Source organism: Nerophis ophidion, linkage group LG03, assembly GCF_033978795.1.
Source record: "Nerophis ophidion isolate RoL-2023_Sa linkage group LG03, RoL_Noph_v1.0, whole genome shotgun sequence".
Taxonomy (NCBI): Eukaryota; Metazoa; Chordata; class Actinopteri; order Syngnathiformes; family Syngnathidae; genus Nerophis; species Nerophis ophidion.
The window spans coordinates 89,184,414-89,201,240 of NC_084613.1; the positions used below are offsets into that span (position 1 = coordinate 89,184,414).

General features: G+C 36.6%; 1 protein-coding gene across 5 annotated transcripts in view; it reads right to left on the bottom strand.

Moving 5' to 3' along the window:
* The window catches only part of ppp2r3a (protein phosphatase 2, regulatory subunit B'', alpha), a 172,908-nt gene that overhangs the window by 5,854 nt on the left and 150,227 nt on the right, over positions 1–16,827 (bottom strand). For all 5 annotated transcript variants that reach the window (XM_061896358.1, XM_061896356.1, XM_061896354.1 and 2 more), the window contains 7 exons: positions 15,935–16,213; positions 15,757–15,860; positions 12,909–13,011; positions 6,096–6,170; positions 3,886–4,129; positions 206–254; positions 35–124 (listed from right to left, as the gene is read on the bottom strand). In XM_061896358.1, coding sequence (XP_061752342.1) covers positions 35–124; positions 206–254; positions 3,886–4,129; positions 6,096–6,170; positions 12,909–13,011; positions 15,757–15,860; positions 15,935–16,213 — 944 coding nt within the window. The remainder of the gene's footprint in view (positions 1–34; positions 125–205; positions 255–3,885; positions 4,130–6,095; positions 6,171–12,908; positions 13,012–15,756; positions 15,861–15,934; positions 16,214–16,827) is intronic.

Below are 16,827 nucleotides of genomic sequence, written 5' to 3' on the forward strand. Positions count from 1 at the left end.
TAGGACGCCCCCCGATCGAGACAATGTTTCCTACCTGGTTAGGTTCTTCTTGTCCTCCTCGGAGATGAGAAACCACACAAACTCTGCGTAGCTCATGCGGCCTTCTCTCTGCACGGCGTTACCCCTAGCAACCCAGGAGCGTCGTCATGCGGTTGTCATGACGATGTCATGCACGTTTTGGACGCGTGCGCGCATTTCCACTTACCGAGTCACGGCGCCAGAGAACAACCTCTCGATGATGCGATTGGACGACGCTAACAAAAAAGAGAGCAGACACATTTTGCTCATTATTTTCTTTCCTCGTTCACACAAACTTTGGTCACATTTGTTCAAATATCAACCAATAAGACCGACGTGTGAGTGAACTTTATTAGAATACAAACATTGAAGTTGCACCATTCAGGATTCACATTTTACATGATTTAAAAAAAATGCAGCATAAGTACTTATTATATTTAAGGGTTTTTTTTGTTTTTTTTTCCCGTGAGACTTGTTTTGGGGGGGGGATTTGACTTAAAATCTAATCAAATTTAAAATGGTAGATTTTGACATATAGTGTGTTCCTATTCAAAAATAAATAACTAAAATAATATTGCGTGGTTTTAGTACAAACCCCAAAAGTAGTGAAGTTGTCACATTGTGTAAATGGTAAATAAAAACAGAATACAACAATTTGCAAATCCTTTTCAACTTATATTCAATTAAAAGGCTGCAAAGACAAGATAGAGTGAGGTTTGTTGCAGCTGTGGGAGAAACTTCAAGTCAATATGACTCATCTGGTTGGACTTAACGCCGACAAATGTTCACATGATTGTGTCCAGTAGACTCATATTCAATTGAATAGACTTCAAAGACAAGATACTTAATGTTGGAACTGGAAAACTTTGTTATTTTTCGCGAATATTAGCTCATTTGGAAAGTGGCAAAAAAGACTGAGAACGTTGAGGAATGCTCATCAAACGCTTATTTGGAACACCTCACAGGTGAACAGGTTAATTGGGAACAGGTGGGTGCCATGATTGGCTATAAAAGCAGCTTCCATGAAATGCTCAGTCGTTCACAAACAAGGACGGGGTGAGGGTCACCACTTTGTCAACAAATGTGCGAGCAAATTGTTTAAGAACAACATTTCTCAAGCAGCTATTGCAAGGAATTTAGGGATTTCACCATCTAGGCTCTGTAATATTATCAAAATGGTCAGAAAATGGCTGAGATTTTTGTGGGTTCTTCCGAGGATGTTGTAGTCGTAATGATTTGTGCAGTCCTTTGAGACATTTGTGATTTGGGGCTATATAAATAAGCTTTGATTGATTGATTGACTGAGATTAAATTCCAAATTAATGATTATTTGCAAAAATTAAAGTTTGTCAGTTTGAACATTTGGTATCTTGTCTCTGCAGTCTATTCAATTAAATATAAGTTGAAAAGGATTCGAAAATCATTGTATTTTCTTTTTGCGTAAAGCAATGTATTTTTTGCAATTTAAGTGCTGTATTTTACCATGACGATGCAAAAAGAGGTTTAAAAAGCCATACATAATGCAAAAATACATACATACATACATACATACATACATACATACATACATACATACATACATACATACATACATACATACATACATACATACATACATACATACATACATATATATATATATATATATATATATATATATATATATATACATATATATACATATATATGTAGGTGTGGGAAAAATCACAAGACTACTTCCTCTTTACAGAACTGTTTCATGAGGGGTTCCCTCAATCGTCAGGAGATTTATATATATATATAAAAAAAAAATAAATAAATAAATAAATTAAAAAAAAAAATATATATATATATATAGTGTGTAAAACATTGTATTTTTTTGCAATTAAAGTGCTGTATTACATGATGATGCAAAAATAGGTTTAAAAAGCCATACATGATGCAATATATATATATATATATATATATATATATATATATATATATATATATATATATATATATATATTTTTTTTTTTTGTGTGTGTAAAACTTTGTATTTTTTTGCAATTAAAAGCCTACTGAAATGAGATGTTCTTATTTAAAGGGGGATAGCAGCTCCATTCTATGTGTCATACTTCATCATTTCCCCATATTTTTGCTGAAAGGATTTAGTAGAGAACATAGATGATAAAGTTGGCAACTGCAGAAAAGTCCTGCCTGTACCAGAAGTCTCAGACGATGTTGATGTCTCCTCACATCTTCACATTGTTTTTAATGGGAGACTCCAACAAAAAAAGTGCTATTCGCACCGAGAAAACGACATTTCCCCATTAATTTGAGCGAAGATGAAAGATTCGTGTTTGAGGATATTGAAAGATTCGTGTTTGAGGATATTGATAGCGGCGGACTAGAAAAAAATAAAAAAAAAGTAAAAAAAAACAAAACGCGATTGCAATCACGTTGCATTGAGACAGATTCATATGTTTTTAGACACATTTACTAGGATCATTCAGGGAAATGCCTTATCTTTCTATTGTGTTGCTAGTGTTTTAGTGAGTTTAACAGTACCTGATAGTCGGAAGTGTACGTCCACCCGCAGTGTCTTGGGGAAGTCGACGGCAGCTTTATGGACGGCACAAGCTCAGCTGATCTCCGCTAAGAAGCGACTTTTTAACCACAATTTTCTCACCGAAACCTGCTGGTTGACATGTAGTCGGGATCCATGTCCGCTCTGATTCATAGGAAAGTTTCACCTCCAGGAATTTTAAACAAGGAATCACCGTGTGTTTGTGTGGCTAAAGGCTAAAGCTTCCCAACTCCATTTTTCTACTGTGACTTCTCTAATATTAATTGAACAAATTACAAAAGATTCAGCAACACAGATGTCCAAAATACTGTGTAATTATGCCGTTAAAGCAGACGACTTTTAGCTGTGTGTGTGTGCAGCGCTCATACTTCCTAAAAAGCCGTGACGTCTTGCGTACACGTCATCATTACACAACGTTTTCAAGATGAAACTCCCGGGAAATTTAAAACTGTAATTTAGTAAACTAAAGTGGGCGTATTGTCATGTGTTGCAATGTTAATATTTCATCATTGATATATAAACTATCAGACTGTGTGGTGGCTAGTAGTGGCTTTCAGTAGGCCTTTAAATTCATGTGTTCATTGTTGTGTTGCAATGTTAATATTTCATCATTGATATATAAACTATCAGACTGTGTGGTGGCTAGTAGTGGCTTTCAGTAGGACTTTAAGTGTTTCATGTGTTCATTGTTGTGTTGCAATGTTAATATTTCATCATTGATATATAAACTATCAGACTGTGTGGTGGCTAGTAGTGGCTTTCAGTAGGACTTTAAGTTCATGTGTTCATTGTTGTGTTGCAATGTTAATATTTCATCATTGATATATAAACTATCAGACTGTGTGGTGGCTAGTAGTGGCTTTCAGTAGGCCTTTAAATTCATGTGTTCATTGTTGTGTTGCAATGTTAATATTTCATCATTGATATATAAACTATCAGACTGTGTGGTGGCTAGTAGTGGCTTTCAGTAGGACTTTAAGTGTTTCATGTGTTCATTGTTGTGTTGCAATGTTAATATTTCATCATTGATATATAAACTATCAGACTGTGTGGTGGCTAGTAGTGGCTTTCAGTAGGACTTTAAGTTCATGTGTTCATTGTTGTGTTGCAATGTTAATATTTCATCATTGATATATAAACTATCAGACTGTGTGGTGGCTAGTAGTGGCTTTCAGTAGGACTTTAAAGTGCTGGATTTTGCCATGACGATTAGAAAAATAGGTTTAAAAAGCCATGTATATAGATATATATAATATATCAATAAACATGCTTTTTCTCCATGAAACTTGAAAGTTTGACCTTGAAATGTTGTATTTTACCGTGGTCGTTGTAGCGGGCCAGGTCCTTGTGGTCGATGTAGAGGTCGTGGTCGCTGTCCAGCTCCCAGAACTTGCAGTAGATGACGTAGAAGTGCTCGTAGGAGAAGTAGTCGGTGATCTGGTTGATGTCGTCCTCTTCCTCCAGCAGCGCCAGCGTCTCCAGGAAGTTGCTCCGTCGCAGCTCCGTCATGGAGAGCCGGCCCGACCACGAGCGGTTGACCACGTAGAAGACCCGCTGGATGACCTGACGCAGACAGGGAGCTTTTCTCACAACACATCCTTGTCACTTCCCGGATGGACGACGTGAATGTTACTTTCAGCTTCGTCAAAAGGCTTCACTACACATCGAGAAAGTCAGCTGATTAATATATGATGTTTTTATGAATATATGATGTTTTTATGAATATATGATGTTTTTAGGAATATATGATGTTTTTAGGAATATATGATGTTTTTATGAATATATGATGTTTTTAGGAATATATGATGTTTTTAGGAATATATGATGTTTTTATGAATATATGATGTTTTTATGAATATATGATGTTTTTAGGAATATATGATGTTTTTAGGAATATATGATGTTTTTATGAATATATGATGTTTTTAGGAATATATGATGTTTTTAGGAATATATGATGTTTTTATGAATATATGATGTTTTTAGGAATATATGATGTTTTTAGGAATATATGATGTTTTTATGAATATATGATGTTTTTATGAATATATGATGTTTTTATGAATATATGATGTTTTTAGGAATATATGATGTTTTTATGAATATATGATGTTTTTAGGAATATATGATGTTTTTATGAATATATGATGTTTTTAGGAATATATGATGTTTTTAGGAATATATGATGTTTTTATGAATATATGATGTTTTTAGGAATATATGATGTTTTTATGAATATATGATGTTTTTAGGAATATATGATGTTTTTATGAATATATGATGTTTTTATGAATATATGATGTTTTTAGGAATATATGATGTTTTTAGGAATATATGATGTTTTTATGCTAGTGCTGCTAACATTATGTCCTTCTGGCACACACATCTATGACATTGTTGTATGTGACATCTATGACATTGTTGTATGTGATATATGACATCTATGACATTGTTGTATGTGATATATGACATCTATGACATTGTTGTATGTGATATATGACATCTATGACATTGTTGTATGTGATATATGACATCTATGACATTGTTGTATGTGATATATGACATCTATGACATTGTTGTATGTGATATATGACATCTATGACATTGTTGTATGTGATATATGACATCTATGACATTGTTGTATGTGATATATGACATCTATGACATTGTTGTATGTGATATATGACATCTATGACATTGTTGTATGTGATATATGACATCTATGACATTGTTGTATGTGACATCTATGACATTGTTGTATGTGATATGTGACATCTATGACATTGTTGTATGTGATATATGACATCTATGACATTGTTGTATGTGATATATGACATCTATGACATTGTTGTATGTGATATATGACATCTATGACATTGTTGTATGTGACATCTATGACATTGTTGTATGTGATATATGACATCTATGACATTGTTGTATGTGATATATGACATCTATGACATTGTTGTATGTGATATATGACATCTATGACATTGTTGTATGTGATATATGACATCTATGACATTGTTGTATGTGATATATGACATCTATGACATTGTTGTATGTGATATATGACATCTATGACATTGTTGTATGTGATATATGACATCTATGACATTGTTGTATGTGACATCTATGACATTGTTGTATGTGACATCTATGACATTGTTGTATGTGATATATGACATCTATGACATTGTTGTATGTGATATATGACATCTATGACATTGTTGTATGTGATATATGACATCTATGACATTGTTGTATGTGATATATGACATCTATGACATTGTTGTATGTGATCTATGACATCTATGACATTGTTGTATGTGATATATGACATCTATGACATTGTTGTATGTGACATCTATGACATTGTTGTATGTGATATATGACATCTATGACATTGGAATTAGTGTTTTAGTAAAAAGTGAACAAAGTAGAACATTAGCAGAAGTACTTCAAGTATATTGAAGACGTCATTAAAACAGTTGAACATAATAAAGCATGAGAAGGTTGGAAGATGTACCGTTGTGATGTAGCGTGAGTGAAACTCAGGTGCATCCTTTAAAAAGGTGAGTCCAGGGTGTGTGTCCACGATGTCCTGAAGGAAGAAGACAAATAAAGTTGGACAAAAAAAGCAAATAATCAGAATAATTAGGGGTGTGGCAACATAACTTTTACACTTCTGATAGCTCAGCCATATTGTTTTCTTACAGGGGAACATCATCAGCAGACCTATGTAAGCGTCAATATATACCTTGATGGTGCAGAAAAAAGACCGTATATTTTTTTAAACTGATATCCGAACTCTAAATGGGTGAATTTTGGCAAATTAAACACCTTTCTATTTATTGTTCTCGTCAGAACGTGACGTCACTTAGGTAATAAAGCCGCCATTTTCTCAAACACATTACAAACACCGCGTGTCAGCTCGGTTATTTTCCGTTTTTTCGACTATTTACTGGAACCTTGGAAACATCATGCCTGGTGGGTGTGTTGTCAGAGGGTGTGACAACACTAACAGAGATGTAACAACACCAACAGAGATGTAACAACACCAACAGAGATGTAACAACACCAACAGAGATGTAACAACACCAACAGAGATGTAACAACACTAACAGAGATGTAACAACACCAACAGAGATGTAACAACACCAACAGAGATGTAACAACACCAACAGAGATGTAACAACACTAACAGAGATGTAACAACACTAACAGAGATGTAACAACACTAACAGAGATGTAACAACACTAACAGAGATGTAACAACACTAGCAGAGATGTAACAACACTAACAGAGATGTAACAACACCAACAGAGATGTAACAACACCAACAGAGATGTAACAACACTAACAGAGATGTAACAACACTAACAGAGATGTAACAACACTAACAGAGATGTAACAACACTAACAAAGATGTAACAACACTAACAGAGATGTAACAACACTAACAGAGATGTAACAACACTAACAGAGATGTAACAACACTAACAGAGATGTAACAACACTAACAGAGATGTAACAACACTAACAGAGATGTAACAACACTAACAGAGATGTAACAACACTAACAGAGATGTAACAACACTAACAGAGATGTAACAACACTAACAGAGATGTAACAACACTAACAGAGATGTAACAACACTAACAGAGATGTAACAACACCAACAGAGATGTAACAACACTAACAGAGATGTAACAACACTAACAGAGATGTAACAACACTAACAGAGATGTAACAACACTAACAGAGATGTAACAACACTAACAGAGATGTAACAACACTAACAGAGATGTAACAACACTAACAGAGATGTAACAACACTAACAGAGATGTAACAACACTAACAGAGATGTAACAACACTAACAGAGATGTAACAACACTAACAGAGATGTAACAACACTAACAGAGATGTAACAACACTAACAGAGATGTAACAACACCAACAGAGATGTAACAACACTAACAGAGATGTAACAACACTAACAGAGATGTAACAACACTAACAGAGATGTAACAACACTAACAGAGATGTAACAACACCAACAGAGATGTAACAACACCAACAGAGATGTAACAACACCAACAGAGATGTAACAACACTAACAGAGATGTAACAACACCAACAGAGATGTAACAACACTAACAGAGATGTAACAACACTAACAGAGATGTAACAACACTAACAGAGATGTAACAACACTAACAGAGATGTAACAACACCAACAGAGATGTAACAACACTAACAGAGATGTAACAACACTAACAGAGATGTAACAACACTAACAGAGATGTAACAACACTAACAGAGATGTAACAACACTAACAGAGATGTAACAACACTAACAGAGATGTAACAACACTAACAGAGATGTAACAACACTAACAGAGATGTAACAACACTAACAGAGATGTAACAACACCAACAGAGATGTAACAACACTAACAGAGATGTAACAACACTAACAGAGATGTAACAACACTAACAGAGATGTAACAACACTAACAGAGATGTAACAACACTAACAGAGATGTAACAACACTAACAGAGATGTAACAACACTAACAGAGATGTAACAACACTAACAGAGATGTAACAACACTAACAGAGATGTAACAACACTAACAGAGATGTAACAACACTAACAGAGATGTAACAACACTAACAGAGATGTAACAACACTAACAGAGATGTAACAACACCAACAGAGATGTAACAACACTAACAGAGATGTAACAACACTAACAGAGATGTAACAACACTAACAGAGATGTAACAACACTAACAGAGATGTAACAACACCAACAGAGATGTAACAACACCAACAGAGATGTAACAACACCAACAGAGATGTAACAACACTAACAGAGATGTAACAACACCAACAGAGATGTAACAACACTAACAGAGATGTAACAACACTAACAGAGATGTAACAACACTAACAGAGATGTAACAACACTAACAGAGATGTAACAACACCAACAGAGATGTAACAACACTAACAGAGATGTAACAACACTAACAGAGATGTAACAACACTAACTGAGATGTAACAACACTCTAAGGGAGGGATTCAAGTGGCACCACTGGCCCAAAGATGCCAGGGTGGCAAGAAATTGGACGAAACTTGATTAAAACACGAGGGTGCGAGGAAAGCCGATGAAATGGTCAGTCGTTTGTTCCACACACTTTACCGACGAAAGCTATGCTACGACAGAGAATGCAAGATTGTGTGGATATCCTGCGACACTCAAAGCAGATGCATTTCCAAGGATAAAGTCAAAGAAATCTGCCACCAGACCCCCATGGAATGTGCCGGAGTGTCTCCACATTTGACCGGCGATGCTAAGGCAAACATGGCCGAATAGCATCAATAGCTATTCGCTCGATGGCTTCAGTTTCTTCTTCAATTTCGTTTTCGCTATCTGCCTCCATACTCCGACCATCTGTTTCAATACATGCGTAATCTGTTGCATCGCTTAAGCCGCTGAAATCCGGGTCTGAATCCGAGCTAATGTTGCTATATCTTGCTGTGCTGTCCATATTGGCATCACTGGATGACATCACAGGAAAATGGACGATGGCTTCACAGATAACCAAAAGCAGCCACTTTAAAGCTTTGTTTAGGGATATTCCTTGATAGGTAAAATTTTGAAAAAAAAATCAAAAAATCAAATAAGCCAATTGTGATAGTGTTCCCCTTTAAAGTCCTACTGAAAGCCACTACTAGCCACCACGCAGTCTGATAGTTTATATATCAATGATGAAATATTAACATTGCAACACATGACAATACGCCCGCTTTAGTTTACTAAATTGCAATTTTAAATTTCCTGCAGAGTTTCTTGTTGAAAACGTGGCAGAATGATGACACGTATGATGACGCGTGCGTGTGACACCTCGGGATGGAGCGGACATATCAGCCCAGCACCACTTGCGGCTAAAAGTCGTCTCTTTTCATCGCATAATTACACAGTATTTTGGACATCTGTGTTGATGAATCTTTTGCAATTTGTTCAATTAATAATGGAGACATCAAAGAAGAATGCTGTTGGTGGAAAGCGGTGGATTGCAGCTGCCTTTAGCACCGAAACACAGCCGGTGTTTCTTTGTTTGTTGTGAAGCTTTAACACAGAGCAGTCAAGCGAACATGTTTCTCTACGTCAACCAGCAGGTTTTTGGATGGGAAAATTGTCAGCTCTTACTGGAGACATCAGTGGATTATGGGACTCCTCCTGTAGCTGTCAAAAAGCAGCTAGCTGTGATCTTAGCTCCTCATCGGCTTTCTCTGAGACACTGCCGTTCACCGCAGCCATCCGACTTTCAGGTATGACTTTACTCATATAATCTCACTAAAACACTAGTAACACAATAAGCAGATAAGGGATTTTCCAGAATTATCTGAGTAAATGTGTCTAATTACATCTGAAACGCTCACACTGCTGCCCGGAGCCGTCGCTTTTTTTTTTTTTTCGTGCCTCACTAACTTTTCTCGTCCTCAAATCTTTCATCCTCGCTCAAATTAATGGGGAAATTGTCGCTTTCTCCGTCTGAATCGCTCTCGTTGCTGGTGGCCATGATTGTAAACAATGTTGAGATGTGAGGAGCTCCACAACCCGTGACATCACGCGCACATCGTCTGCTACTTCCGGTACAGGCAAGGCTTTTTTATTAGCCACCAAAAGTTGCTAATTTTATCGTGGATGTTCTCTACTAAATCCTTTCAGCAAAAATAATATGGCAATATGGGGAAATGATGAAGTATGACACACAGAATGGAGCTGCTATCCCCGTTTGAACAAGAACATCTCATTTCAGTAGGCCTTGAAGTATTGGTGGATACTTTGATATTGATGGGATACCATAATGTCAGGTATCATAGAGTACATACCCATTGCATACTATTATAGTATGCATGATTAAGTAGTGTGCAATGTAAGAAAATGTGTGCTCAAGGGTAATGAGTCCAACAAAGAAGAATGCTAAACATAAAAATGATGATTAAGTGTCTGGCAACACACACACTGGTCATAATAATACATGGAGTTAAGCTCATGAAGCATCAAATTGAAAGATGCAGACACGTTTGTTACTAGATACTTTCTGATACACAATAAAGTACTATCTGTCTATCTATCTATCTATCTATCTATCTATCTATCTATCTATCTATCTATCTATCTATCTATCTATCTATCTATCTATCTATCTATCTATCTATCTATCTATCTATCTATCTATCTATCTATCTATCTATCTATCAGACTGATATCTAACCTCAATATCAAACCAGGACCTTTTTTGGGAATTTCTTCCATCATTCACAAATTTATGTAAGACAAGAACACAGGTGGGGCGTTACAGCTCGGTTGGTAGAGTGGCCGTGCCAGCAACTTGAGGGTTTCAGGTTCGATCCCCACTTCCCCCATCCCAGTCACTGCCGTTGTGTCCTTGGGCAAGACACCTTAGCCCCCAGCTCCCAGTGCCACCCACACTGCTTTAAATGTCACTTAGATATTGGCTTTCACTATTTAAAGCGCTTTGAGTCACTAGAGAAAAGCGCTATATAAATATAACTCACTTCACTTCACATATGTGTTTCTTTTTTTCATGCATTGTATTTGCTAAATAAAGCAGTGTTTCGTTGTTATCGTCAACAACCTACTTTTCACGACTAAAATAAGACAAAAACAAATAAATTCCTACTGACCAAAAAAAACGACAAAATAAAATGACGAATAAAAACAAAACGACAGAGACAAAAAAAGAAAACAATCATTCAGCCATATGTCATTTTCTACCGTTTGTCCCTTTTTGGTTCGCGGCAGTATTTCTGGGTGTTGTTGATACATGGCTTTGCCTTTGCATAGCAGAGTTTTAACTTGCACTTACAGATGTAGCGACCAACTGTAGTTACTGACAGTGGTTTTGTGAATTCTTCCTGAGGCTATGTGGTGATCTCCTTTTCACACTGGTTTTTTGCACATTATGGCTTACGTGCAATCATTTCTCCAGATTCTCTGAACCTTTTGATGATATTACGAACCGTAGATGGTGAAATCCCTAAATTCCTTGCAATAGCTTGTTGAGTAATGTTGTTCTTAAACAATTTGCTCAGGCATTTGTTGACAAAGTGGTGACCCTCGCCCCGTCCTTGTTTGTGAACGAGTGAGCATTTCATGGAAGCTGCTTTTATAGCCAATCATGGCACCCACCTGTTCTCAATTTAGCCTGCTCACCTGTGGGATGTTCCAAATAAGTGTTTGATGAGCATTCCTCAACGTTCTCAGTCTTTTTTGCCACTCGTGCCAGCTTTTTTGAAACATGTCGCAGGCATCAAATTCCAAATGAGCTAATATTTGCAAAAAATGACAAAGTTTTCCAGTGTGAACGTGAAATATCTCGTCTTTGCAGTCGATTCAATTAAATATAAGTTGAAAAGGATTTGCATATCATTGTATTCTCTTTTTATTTACCATTTACACAAAGTGACAACTTCACTGCTTTTTGGTGTTTGGAGATGACTGAGGTACAGTATGACTATAGTTAAAATATGTTTTCATCAAAAGACTCTGACTAAAACTAAATTAAAAACAGCTGTCAAAACTAACACGGAAATAAACGCTCTATTCGTCCTATAAAGTGCTCTATAAAATATCCCCAAAACTCCATCAGAGTTTTATATACACACTGTAAGTTCATACAGTATGTTATGTAATATTACATAATAACATGTAATATTTACGTATCTTGCTCATTTTAAGCGTACGACAATGTTTGTTTAGCCCTTCAACAACAACAACAAGACTACTACTCATGGCATACGTCATGACAGCAAACAAACAAAGTAAATCAATCACTCACTATACAATGTTTGTTTAGGCCTTCAACAACAACAACAACAACAAGACTACTACTCATGGCATACGTCATGACAGCAAACAAACAAAGTAAATCAATCACTCACTATACAATGTCTGCTCTCACCGGGGTGCTGACTGATGGAATGTTTATATCTTGCCGTTTAGATGAAGAATTATTCATAATCCTCCCACAGGTGTCTTTGTCTTTTTATATTGTTTATGTATTTTTGGTCTTTCTCACAATATCGGGGCATAAATTGGATGTCAAAGTTGACCAACTTTTTTGTTCATACGCTCGTTAGCTGCCTGTAGATCAGAGAACTGTTAAAAGTAGTTCCTCAACATTAGCGCTTATAGTTTATAAATAGGAATGTGAATGATAGGAGAAATCCCGCCCCCCCGGCACCCCGAAAAAAAGTGCAGTTCCCCTTTAAGAAAAAATATGATTGTCATTTACCTGAAGTAGAGGAATGAAGTCTTCTTGCTCCAGGTACTGACAGCCAGGCTTGGCGAGCATATAAACAAACTTTGAGGCGTCGTCATGGCAACTGTGTAGTAGTCTATAGGAGGGAGGAAACGTTTAGTATGGAAGTACAATTGTCTCACATCAACTTATAAATATACATTTGCATATGAATATGAATACATTTGCATATCAGTGTTTCCCCCAGAATATTTGGTAGTTAAGCTGGTGTCTCTCCAAGGGGAAGGGGCGTCAGTTTTTGGTTGTGTTTTCCGCTGCGTATGCTGCATGGCAATATACGATATATATCTCCATATTTTTTCCGTAACAAAACACAAAACAGTCCTAGTTAGCTGAGATACTAAGTATGTCATTATTTTGTCTGAGTAAGTCAATATTTACTAAGTCAAAATAAAGACATACTAAGTATCTCAGCTAACTTGGACTGTTTTTCTCATTAGTAAGTCAATATTTACTATGTCAAAATAACGACAAAGTCAAATTAATGACTCACTGTAAATAAGCGTTTGCAATAAGCGTTTGGAGAAAAAAAAGAGTTAAAAGTGGGGCCACATGCGGACATATGCTCAACTCATCATGCTTTATTTATGACAGCATTTGGGAAGTTGATTTTTATTATGTAAATGCTACATTTGTATCAACATGTGATAGCAGGGACCCTGCCATTCATAACTAGGCTGCTACATTATTAATGACTCATGTATCTATAGCTGAAAAAATAGCACAATAGCAATAGGAGAGACTATTCATCCCTGAACACCCTGGAGTTCATGCAGGCTTTATGATGCACTTACATTATTATATCAACTATCAGAGACAGAAACTCTTCATTTAACATAATGTCCTTTTTTGCTGCTTCAACACAGAAAAGGGTAAAGTGAAATAACATAGGTGTTAACTGTAGGTCAATAATGCTTGTCTTTCATTCTGACAGAAACACACACGCACGCACGTAAAATGAGCTAACATTACACTAAAAGCTAATTAGCCTTCACCGCAAGAAGTACGAGTGAGCTGAGCTGACGCTTATGTTTCCAGAACGTCAAAGGGCTCATAGTGATGGTACTAGTAGTTGACTGGGAGGTGTTTATTATAATTTGGGGAGAGTCCACTGCATTATGCTCACCTGCTAAACACATTTTTGCAGTGAGCACTAACTCCAAGCGATCTGAATACACACTGCTGATTGGCTGTTACCACTCTGCATGTAACCAATCAGATGGTTGTGTGGGTGGGACAATGCTGGGTGCTGCAGAAACGTACTGACAGAGGCAGTACGAAGCGTAGCAGCTTGTTAAGACTTTAGTTAGCAACAAACGATAATATAAACACATTTAATAAAGTCAAATACAAATAAGGCAAAAAGAGAAGTTTCCTACTCTTCTCTTTTGTAAAGTAAATTTGAACAACCGATATGGGCATCTACATCAACTATATGATTTATATATGTATATATATGTGTGTATATATATATATATATATATATAGCTATATATATATATATATATATACATATATATATATATATACACATACATTTATATATATATAAATATATATATATATATATATACACATACATTTATATATATATATATATACATATATATATATATATATATATATATATATATACACATACATTTATATATATATATATTTGAAATATATATATATATATATATATATATATATATTTAAACATATATATATATATATATATATATATATAAAAATATATATACATACATTTATTATTTTAAGACTTTAGTTTAGGCGGAGGGTCTTTGTTGTTAAGGCGGCCGCCTTAACAACAAAGCGATGCGGGAAAGCCTGCATATATCAATAAATATACAAATACAAATGTGATATACAAATGAATTAATAATTTATATAAATAAACGCATATTTGTAGGTATATTTTTGAGATTTTAAAATATTTACAAATAAAGTCATATAGTGGATTAAATGGATGGGTAAGTCATAACTGGTACTGATAACTGTTTGAGGTGTGTTGTAGTCCTGCCATGGTTGTATCGACTAGATAGTTTAGACAGCTTTTACAGGTGTTGCTGTGACGACGACGTCTGGCAACGTTAGCCCGCTAGCAGCTAACGACGTAGAGCTAAGGCCAAGACTATTAAGGCCTACTTAGCAAGTAGTAATACTGAAATGCTGTATCCGTTCATTAATGGCGGATCTTTTCTTCCTCCTACTTCCAGTTTTATTTCGTTAGATATTTCGGATGTTGCCAGACACGGCACTACTACAACACACCTGAAACCGTTATCAATACTAGTCATTACTTACCCATCCATTTAATCCACTATATGACCCTCCCTAGTGTGCCTCTGATTGGCTCGCCAGTGTCGGACCATGTCTGTGCCCCAGACCGCTCTCCGTGCAGTGCCCTCCTTGTTCAAGGGGAGTGTGTAACTCCACCATCACATTTATTGGTGCATCCAATTTGTGGTAGGAATGTCTCATCGACACAAAAGCAGGAAAAAAAAGCGATCCGCATATGCAAATTCAATACAAAATCAAGCATATTTATATTCAAATATCAATACTATATTTACAAATGCATGTTTATTTATACAGATAATTGATTTATTTTTTACGTCACATTTTTATATTTATAAATGTATTTGTATATATTTTTACATCTCAAAAATTCATTTTTTTTATTATTTATTTATTTGTGTATCACGTTTGTATTTGTATATTTATTAATATATGCGTATGTATTAATATCATGCTGATTATATATATATGTATATATATATGGTGAAAAAGTGAGAAAGAAAAGTAAAGTTCTTACTTCCTCCAGGTGGCGATGAAGGAGTGGACGGAGACAAAGCCGGTCCTCTCCCCCCCCGCCGCGTAGAACATGGCTGCCTTCCAGTAGAGCGGACACTCGCACGCCTAGAAGACCACGAGAAGCGTTAGTGTTTTTGCCTTTCGTTTCCGCGGCAACCCCTCGCCCTCCGACGGCTGACCTTGGCGATCTTGCTCATCTCGTAAATGTCGGCCTTCTCCTCCTCCAAGTCGGCGAAGGCGGCCTCCACGACGGCAATGGCGGCGTCGTGGTTGGCGGTCAGGCTGGCGGCGGGCGGCCCCCGGGGGTAGTAGAACCTGGGAATGTGGACTGCGGGAGGGGGAGACGGGAGGGGGACCACCGCCGGCGCTGGCGCGGGGCTTGGCGAGCTGTGCCAGGGCACGTGGGGGGCGGGGGCTGGGGGCGGAGTCCCGGGTCTCTTGTCCGGTTTGGACTGAACCTAAAATAAAAAAGGAGAGGAAGAGTTTGAAAGAGGTTTGGCAGTAATTAGGGCTGTCCTGACCCCACTTTGATGCCTGATGTCGGTCCCGTCTCAACAAAACTAAGTCTGTGCAGATAAGTGCTTGCATGTAAAGTCTGCGATATCATGTGCGATATCATGTGCGATATCATGTGCGATACAAGCAGGCCTGCGGGGGGGTTTAGCTCCTCAACTTTGGTTTTGCACCATTTGTCCCACCACTTTTACTTCACAACTTCATTCTACATGTATGGAAGAAAGATGATTGTCGAACAAAAGCTGTGGAACAAAAGTTACGAAACAAAAGTTGTGGAATAAAAGTTTTTGTTTGTTAGTGTGTGTGTGGTTGTGTGTGCGTGTGTGTGCGTGTGTGTGTTGGATTGTTAAACAAAAGTTGTACAAATAGAATTTGTAGAATAGAAGTGTGGGGGAAATTATTGAACAAATGTTGTGGAAAAAAACCTATGGAACAAAACCAGTGGAATAAAAGTTTTGGAAGAAAAGTGTGTGTGTGTGTGTGTGTGTGTGTGTGTGTGTGTGTGTGTGTGTGTGTGGGATTGTTAAACAAAAGTTATGGAACAAAAGTTGTGGAA